At 38.6% G+C, this 9,911-nt stretch overlaps 1 protein-coding gene across 1 annotated transcript in view; it reads right to left on the bottom strand.

Moving 5' to 3' along the window:
- LOC108553623 (enteropeptidase) overlaps window positions 1-1,227 on the bottom strand; it is an 88,913-nt gene extending 87,686 nt beyond the window's left edge. The window contains exon 1 of the mRNA XM_017908614.1: window positions 1,216-1,227. Coding sequence (XP_017764103.1) covers window positions 1,216-1,227 — 12 coding nt within the window. The remainder of the gene's footprint in view (window positions 1-1,215) is intronic.
- Window positions 1,228-9,911: the final 8,684 nt, after the last annotated feature.

The following is a 9,911-nucleotide window of genomic DNA, read 5'->3' on the forward strand; positions in this document are numbered from 1 at the left end:
ACCCGCCAAGGCGACGGACAGACACCACTTATAAATCGCATCTAAGTATAATCTAACTTAAATAATATACATGTAGTTACCATAGTATTGTCATTTAATTTTGAACAGCATCACGAACGCCATCTTGTGAAAAGGAATGCCAGCTAAGCAAGGTTCGATACGCTACGCCTGGTCAGTCAAACTAATTGTAAGATGGAGCACGAGTAGCCCAGTTCCCCGGTTTAACACACCGAACAGGACTCCACCTCAAGGTTTACGGTATGCCTAATAGCCAGTAATTCCGAGTAAAACAGGTCTGCCCTCGGCTTCGTCACGGTGCCGTCGAGGAGAGGTCAGTCGAGCGAACTTTACAACTCGTAACCAACGGCAGCCAACATCAATGTTATTTAATTACTAAATACAGCACGGGGTAGTAATCTGCTTACGAGGCATTAGACCGGAACTCCGGGTAAACTTAACGCGGGCGAAATTTCTTAAATGGCCCCGTAGCCTCTAATCTGCCCCTAATGCATCAGAAGAGAATTTCTTAAAGCGTTGCATAAACCAAGCCGTGTAAGTAAGAGGATAAGTAGCAGTAGCAGGTTCCCGGGTCGTAACTCGACTTTCAGCGCGAGTTAAAGTTCCTGTTCATTATTGCCCAACACCGTGTGTAAGCAAAACTTTTCAGTTCGGCCGAACTTCAAATTGCAAGGCATGTTCCGTTCTGTAAAACAGGGGGATATTTCCATCAGGGGGACCTGGGGGTGGCAAGTCGCTGTGGATGTCACCAGACAGTTCAAGCGAGAGATCGATAGTTTCACCTGCACCGATTTTTAGTCAATATTCTCTATTTTTTCATCTATTTCTTATTCGTCAATTTTTGCTTTTATTTATTTTAGATCACGAGTTTAAGACAAAATGATTTTCTATTATTTAATTTCATAACAAACGTGATTATATGAGGTATTAATATAATTTAATATGTTTTAAATAATTCGTTATATAATGACAATAATGTCGCAAATTTCTTGTATCTCTTGGTTATATTTTCATCTTTGTCTTTAGATCGAAACTTATTAAATACACGCTATATATAATAAAATAAAATTATAATACTGTGTAATAAAATTATAATAAAATTTTAATACTCTTTGGGAGTCATTATGATAACGATAGCTTCGTAGGGGGCTATTATGATCTAAGTCTTGTGATTCCTATGGTGCTGCCGGTTGATACCTTAATGGCCATCTTGCTATGATACCTAACAGGTAGAAGGACGCAAGGAAGGGATGCTTTTCATCCGGGGCCTGTTAGTGGACTCATTAGTAAGGCCTTCTAATAGGCTGTGTCTTAGACGTGGGATACTTAGGTAACATAGCAACTTGTATTTATGGAAGTCGAGGATACACCGAAGGTTTGCGCGAAACTTCGAACCTCCATTTTTCCATCCAGCGGTGAGGATGTAAACGTTAATCGCTACAACTCCCTTTTTGTTGAGTATTTAGTAGAAAAATAAATATTATCTACGACCCAATCAATCACCGAATAAAACGTAAAAATTTGAACAATTATAGAACATAAAAATATTTTAATTTTCAAGCAAAGAACCCTGTCTGAGATTTCGAATACAGACCTGAGAAAATCAGATCCAATCGATCCTGTTCACTTAAATTTCCCACTCCTAAATGCAACCTCCATTAGTCCAGGCATTTTGTAAGTCGTCGCTGCAGGAATTCATAGATCAAGCCGAGACATCGAGCAAACTTTTAGGTTTGTTCCTAAACCTTAGTGTAGGTCGCTTCGAACCTATTCAAACTAACAGTTCAATTCAAGTTGTAAGAAACTTCCCTCCGTTTGCTACATTACCGTGCAACTCACACAGTGTTTCGCGTACGAGGTACTGTCGCGTGCAACTTTGCGATCAAGTTCGAAAGGCTACACGTACGTGACACAATGAAATAAACCCTGGCTCAGCTCGGCAGATATAGCTTCACCACGTGTTAATGTAATACACAATGCAATCCGATCGTCACGGTGTTACAGAGAAAAGTGTACACAGGGAAAGTTGGCATGTTTAAATTTAAAATTTAAACTCAGCGGATTGCATTCTATTTACAGAATACAGTACTGCGGGTAGAATGCTGAATATTTAGTTGAGAAAATTTGGTGGTTTACATGGAATTTTTATTAGTTAGCTCTGTCGCAATTTGGAGAGTGATGCTTCCTAGAATACTCGATTCGTTCATTAGAAATTTAAAATTTTCCAGAGACACATTAGAATCTGGTTCAATTTCTCTATATGTATCGTTCACTATTAAGTGGGCTGATTGTAAGACAAAAATATGAAGGACATGAATTTTTCAATTATTTTATATTACATCTGATTGCGAAATAATATGAGATGTAATTGTTAGGTGAGACGAGAGTTCATAAAAATGTTGGAATTAATAAATCATTAATTAATAAATGGACAAATTAAAGAGAAAATAAATATTAATTAAAATAAATAAATTGTGGAATAGAAGAAAGACTCGACACATTTTCTGCTAATTTCCCAGTATTACAATTTTCACAGCCTATCATATAACTACTAATTCCACCATTTTATAAAATTCTGCTGTGTTTTCAAAGCTCGTATGCACTCCTCGTCGTGTTAAAAAAATTATTAATTAATTTTAATATTCGCTGAAGAAGCAGTATATTTTCTTGAAGTTCCTATATGTGGGATGGGCGAATGGAGTTTTCAATTACTTCTAATACTTTCTTTCAAACATCCATTCCTAATAGGCAGACATATATCATCGCGTCAATATCATAGTAATTAAAATCTAGTCAGTGTATATACAGTGTATATGAATAAAAATTAAGAACCGTAAAGTGTATTCCTCTTCAATAGAAATCATGATTAACAATACAATCCCTAACAATTCCCAAATTATACATATAACAATAATTCCAGAATTGCGTCCCAATTCCACGCCAACATAACTCAAACACACCAGCAACCAATTACAACCCGAATTCCTCAGTTCCTCCCTAATCATTCACTTCGCTTCACCTTCCAATAAACGCACCCTCCCAACCACCCCACCCCCACCACCGCTCCGACTACGTCACAGTAACCCAAATTAAATTACTTTTAACAACTCGTAATCAAGCACGCGAATTAACTACCGACTTTGCACCCATAACACCCACGCCACGGGGTCATTTGATCCCAGCCCGACGACAGATAGGACGTATTAAATCAAAACAACAGCGCACTTCGCGTCCAGATACACGGCCGAACAAATGAAGCGCGAACGTGTTTAAGAATGATTTATAAGCGCGGTGTACGAAACGCGCGCAAATCCGCGGCGTTCGACAAATCGAAAAAAGGATCTCGATAAAGGGGTAATTAATTCGACGAACAATCGGGCGCGTTCAACGCACCCGATCCGATAGGAGAAGGCAACCCCCGTGGGATCGCGGCAACCAGCCACGATCCTGGTCCACGGAGTTAATTAATTAACCAGACGAAGAATTATCCTGGCACGGTGATCTTGTTTGTTTGCCTCCAGACATAATCCGTCCAACACTTGTTGCATCTTACGACGTAACCCAGAAGCGGCCGAAACCGAACAGGAGTGGAAAAAAGGGGCGAAGGTAGTGGTCCAGGGAAAATACGGTTGACCCTGTCGCAACTAACTACGACTCCGGCTGCTGGTGGATGAACCGCTTCGGAGTGGCCTTTTGGGATACTACGTAGGGTGGTATTCTAGTTTTCTTGGGATATATGGGGTGCACGGGGTGAGTTTCGCATGCGTCGGATTTGGGTACTGTATAGCTACTGTATAGATGTTGGGTGGTTATTTGCTGTGCAAATATTATAGTGTTCGTTAATAACACTGTCCAACAAATTTTAACTTTTCCTCTAACCTCTAATCCATAATCGAAATTGTTCTATCAGCTTGAGTTTCGTGGGAATTTACTTTATGGAAGTGCGAATGCAGGTGTGGTTTATGAAATATGTAGGAAATACCAAATTTGTTATTAATAACGAAATTGTTAATAGCAAATTTTTCGAAGCATAAATTTATACAATAGCGAAGTTATAGGAGTCGTAGAGGATTCGAATTTAGTATATCGATCCGATATTTCCTATTATGAGACATTGATATAAGGTAAGTAGCTTTTGCTCCATGTTAGACAGGAGTATCTTTGGTACAGAAAGTCCTTAATTGCAAGACCCCTAAGTTCAGGGTCTTTATGAGTAATATTCTCACTTCCACGTGATGAGACCTGGCAATTGGTATCATTCCTCAAGGAATAATTTTTTAGAAAAGAGCTACGCTTCAATTTTAAATATTTTCCAATATGTTACAAACTTTTGAAGCCCCTTTCCAATTTTGAAAACATAGAGTGGACAGTATTTCTTGTAGTAATATTATATAATATAATATTAAGATATAATAATTTATTAAAAATGTATTTTTCACCCACGAATATGTAAAATAATTGAAATCTCTTGCAACGAGTAGACTACTTATATATACCCTTGCAAATCATTTATTAAACAAATTATTTTACACATTACTGCACATCGATTAACGAAAGATATATTTACACCAGCTATTAAATTTCCATGATGGAAATCATTGAATATCTTTTTAATTTAATTAATACCAGATTTCTTACCGTAGAAGATTGAAACACGGAATATAATTATATTGCATAAGCTCATTTACATTACGTATATTGCAAATTTTCGTGATTATACTAATGTATACCTGAATTGATGTTTACTTACTTCAGTTTATCGTAGAGATATTTTACTATTTAAATTGTGTATAAATAATAAATAATAATAAATTCTTTCAATGCTCATGTAATTATAAATAGGATTTATGCGAGGAATTTATAGTAACGCATTACTAAACCTCGTCAAACTTCGTCATGTTTATTCCTTTTATAAATACAGAATAATTTATGAAGTACAGACAATAAATTTCATAACATGACAGAATAATGAAAAATGAGTCGTTGGAATAATACACACGATGCAAAGGGATATTTGTCTCGATTCTAATATATTTAAATCGATGAAAATTTAGTACAGGAAATCAATCATTCTCTATAGTGTCTTCTACAGGAGAAACAATCAGTAATAAATAACTGTTTAGTTATTTACACCGATCAAACTTTAGATACAAAAACAATTTTACGAATCACACTGCAGAAATAAATTCATAAAACTACACGGCGATGATACATTTATTTCCAATTTTTGTGTACTAATTACACCTTAGAATTAAAAAAAGAAATTGACTTCATGGAGATTCTTGACAGGAGTATCCTTAGAAGAAGATCTCCATCTAGATATAGATTTCTGAATCTATGAAAACTTCTTGTTAAATTGACACTAGGCTTGCAGGGTGTGTCATTGTGATGTACTTCGAATCTCATGAGCAGAATTACAGAAACCCTTTACATTAACGAGTGCGGCTCTGAAAGAATGTTAAGACTGCTTGAGACATAGGACGAAAATGATCGCGTGCAAAAGAAGCGATTGAAAGGGATATCTATGACAGAGTTTAGTACGAGAAAGAGATGAAAATTTACAAATGCGTCCTGAGGGTTTGAAGCACCAGGCCCACTGAGGTCCCATGGGAAATGTGATCGAGGAAGAAAGACTGAGTATGAAAGAAGACAGAGTTTAATAAGGGTACAGGATGCGAGCAGGTCAGTTTTTAGAATCCGTCATAAAAGTTTAGTCAGTAGTTAGTCGTAGAAGTCAGTCAGTCTAGTCAAGTTAGTTGTCAAGTCAGTTGTCAAGTAAATCTAGTCAATTCAGCTGCCAAGTCATTCTAGTTAAGTCAGTCTAGTCAAGTCAGTTGTCATTTGCGAGTCGTAGCAATTAGTCTTAGAAATAAGTAATAAGAAAGTTGTCAAAGCGTAAGAATAAAAATTCGAATAAAAGTTCATGGGCAGTTGAAACAAGCGTGCATAGTTGCTATTCTATCCTATTAATCCATTATTCTATTAATAAAGCTTATTTTGTTGTATTAAGAATTCGCAATATTATTCTAGTCGACCTCTCCAAGTACAGTCCCAAATATATATCTCATACTTTCATTTATAAGTTAACAGTGCCTAATTATGTCTCCTTTTAAGTTGCGTTTCAAACAAAATGGCCACGTGTATCTGTAGAGACAAGTACACAAGAAATATCCATAAATCTAGTGTCAACCTAAAATGCAAAGAGATCCTCTCGACTCTAAATTCCATTTCCCCATACATACTTGCGAACCCACATTCCTCCTCTATCTTTCCATTCTGTCGCTCTGGGCAGTTCCAAAAAGCCATTCAGACGTCCACCAAAAATCTCCAGCTCTGAGTCCACCCTTCTTCGTACCTCTAACACTCTAGACCAAGCACTCCCCGCGCGTGCATCTGTCACCTTGCCTCAAACACTCCTCGCTGGTCTCACAGGCTCCGTCATTCCCACAATACAGGTACCGAAATTTCTCCCAGAGAAACGACGAGAAATACCTTCTCACCGCCAATAAGACGCAGCAATGCTAGACGTCTAGCCACGCCACTATCGTGACGGAAAGATCGAGGATCGTGGGATCAGCGGTTCGCTTCCGGTTGCTGTTTCGGCTGCTTCGTTATCGCGAAATACTGCCCCATCCGTCGCGTAATGACTGTCTTCTTTTCTGGTCCAATTAGCGCCAACGAACGCTCGGATAATCCATATTTAATTATCTCTGGTGCTAGGTCGTTTCGAGACGCGGGAATAAACCAGCCTATTCTGGTGTGTCCCGTAAACCGAAATAATTAAAATTCGCGAGCCTGCGTGTGTTCCGGTTCGCGTGTTATCGCCGTGGTGTCGAATCGGTGTGAGGCAGATTTCCTCGGATAAAGTGATTTTAATTGGGACTGTTAAGTGGTTACAGGGCACATATTCGTGTAATCAGACGATGCAGCGAGTCACGATCAAGGTTGTAAACTGAATCATCCAATCAGAGTCATTGGCTAACTTAATAGAGCTATGTGCATGTATTACAAACACCTTAGGGATTTGTTTGGGAAAGAGAATCGATATTGTGGTATCGTGAGCTCGGAAGGACTCTAGCAAAGGAAACGGTATTAACACTATGAATTGAACGGTATTAACAAAGCGGTATTAAGACTAGGTATTAACACTCATATCACCATCGTTCATTTTGCAACTGAAGTAGCAACGTTTTACATTTCAGGAACCAGGTTCGATGAAGTATTAGGATTATGACACTTGTTTGATCCTGTAAGATATTTAAGAAATATGAGATTATAGAGTGTCGGAATCTCTCCTTTCTTCCTTCGTTTAATTTAGATCTATGATTGATGTTTGCTGTTAAGTTACACAGCTCTTTGTTAAGCGATGATTGGTAAATTAAGTTTCATCGTTGGCAGCCTACCGAGGCTACGTAGATCTAAACTTCTGGCAAACTTGACAAATGAGACTTTCACGAGTGCCTTTGAGTTTGGAACAAAGGAAGTCAAAGTTTTCTAGTTCCCCCTGTTGGTAGGCCTATGGATTTGCTATAAATCTCGAACACGTGCAGAAAAGGTTTCGTCGTTGCGCTGGGAAAATATTGATCATTCTTTAACCAACCTTTTCTTTCGTCCAATTGCGTTAATATATCGTATTAAGAGGTCATAAATTCTATAAAACGGAAGCACAAGTAGCAGCCAATAAACTTTGACAAAAGGTCCCATGTTTTTAGGAAAAATTCTTGGAACGTAATTCAGAACGAGAACGTAATGGATAATCAATTCGATGAAGTCAATCGATGATTAGACACGAAGAATTATGTCCTTCTTGGCCATGAGAGGTTATGACAATGCAAGAAACGGAATTGATCTAAGATCTCGCAAGCTTGAGGTCTGCAGACCTCTCTAAGTGAGGTCAAGAGCTAATTATACACCTACGTTCATATTCCTAGTCATTACTTGTTTCCAAATGTGGTATTGGTTAGTGGACCAAGTGACTGTCAATGCGATTAATGACTGCTTGGAACGGTGCAATAGTGAATCAAAAGGATGTTTAGGCTAGACTATCAGTAGTAGGAGAAAAATGAACGAGTTCCTAGAATGCACCTGGACCCTTGGCAGTGTATAATATGAGTGTATGTGGTGTGTATGGAGAGTAAAAGGGATATCAAGGAATTAGTTGAATAGTGTTACAAAAGAGTGTCAGAAGGAACTATCATAAGAGAGTCGCTTGACAGCTGCTAGTGACTGTCGTGAGAGTTGCGATCTGCATAATGAGCTGCATTTTAATTAATATAGCAAATATTATCGAGAAAAGAATAGCTCTATTCCCGATGCACTCAACCCTACCCAAATTTCAGATTAAATTAAAGGATTGTGATCAAAGATAACTTCCTTCGACCCCAGAGGAAATTCGTGTGTTATATCTTCCTGATCGTGTCAAGCAAGGCGGATCTATTACACTATGATCAATCAGACCCGCATTCCTTCAGCTAGCTCTACTCTCATCAATGAACAGTTCTGTGCAGAGTTCAGGAGTTTGCACTTGGAACAGCACAGAGGTACAGAAGACACTCTAATTGCTCCTAGCTCTATCGTTGGAGATTTACACTTCTGACATAGTAGTAGAGTAAGTTACGTTGCCACTCTTTTCATTTTAGATCGAATACACGGTTAATATTGATTCTGTCCAGTCCATTTCCTGTTTTATTTGTAGATGAGGCACACCAACTAACAACAAAAATTTACAATCAAATTTCCGATCTCAACACAGTGACATGTCACCAGTTCATAGATCCCAATCCAATAACACAAAATTGCGTCATTTATGATCATCTTTGACAAGATGAACTTACTATATCGTAACCAATCAGACTCACATTTCTTCCATGTATAAATTCTTTATCTTCACATAGTGACATGTCACCAGCCCATAAATCCCAATTCAATAACAAAAAATCACGTCATTTACAGTTATCTTTGACAAGATGAATCTACTATATCGTGACCAATCAGTACGCATTTCTTCCATGTATAAATTCTTGATCTCCAAGTACGTGTCACATTACCAGCCCATAAATGTCAAACCAAACCTATCCTAGCTACATTATTCCACAATCCTTTGCACTCAGGGGGATCAAAGACACTTGGAAATTCTGTGAAAATTTTCACTAGACAAGACAACAAATCCTCTCTAATACCGACGAACAGATGCATCGGCAGAAACGGCGCGACATGTTTTCGCCCGGTGGCCTCGTACATCGCGATGGCGGGTGAAGCAGGAAAAATCACGCGTTATACAGCCACGTGAATGGTGGCGAATTTCGGAGGCACGGGGAAAAATTAACCGTGCTTCGTACGGTGGAAAATTGCGACACTGCTCCTCTCGCAGTCGGTCGTCAATAAAGATCCTGTTATTATTGCCGATGGCCCAGGGCCGCCATGCATGCGTTCCATGCTTGGCCCGTTGCTACTGCCGTTCCCCGTTAACGTGGAAAGCAATAAAAATATTGCCGCGAGTATTCCAGCGCGAAATTGCCGCGAAAAACGGGTTTGTTGTGTACCACGCGCTGCGCCGGGACTTTTACGAGTTGCACTGTAACCCAGACAGCCCGGATTTTCTATGGGATTGCTGCTATGAATGGCTCGTACGTTCGGGCTACTCTTCGCTTTGTTTCCGTATTTTTCTTGTTTCTTTTTGTTCCTTTTTTTTTTACGTGCGTGTTTTTCCCTGTTTTTTTTTTTAATCGGTTCGGAGTAACGGTGAAATATAGCCGAGATAGGTGAAAGATTCGTGTAAATAATACGGTGGACGATAGAATTGGAGAAATATGTATGGATGTTCGTGGACCAAGTGAGTTTTTAAAGATTACACTGAAATGGATAATTTTAAGCGATTTATGACTTGTTTATAA

The sequence above is a fragment of the Eufriesea mexicana genome, unplaced genomic scaffold, assembly GCF_001483705.2.
Source record: "Eufriesea mexicana isolate 0111107269 unplaced genomic scaffold, ASM148370v2 scaffold11349, whole genome shotgun sequence".
NCBI classification, from domain to species: Eukaryota; Metazoa; Arthropoda; class Insecta; order Hymenoptera; family Apidae; genus Eufriesea; species Eufriesea mexicana.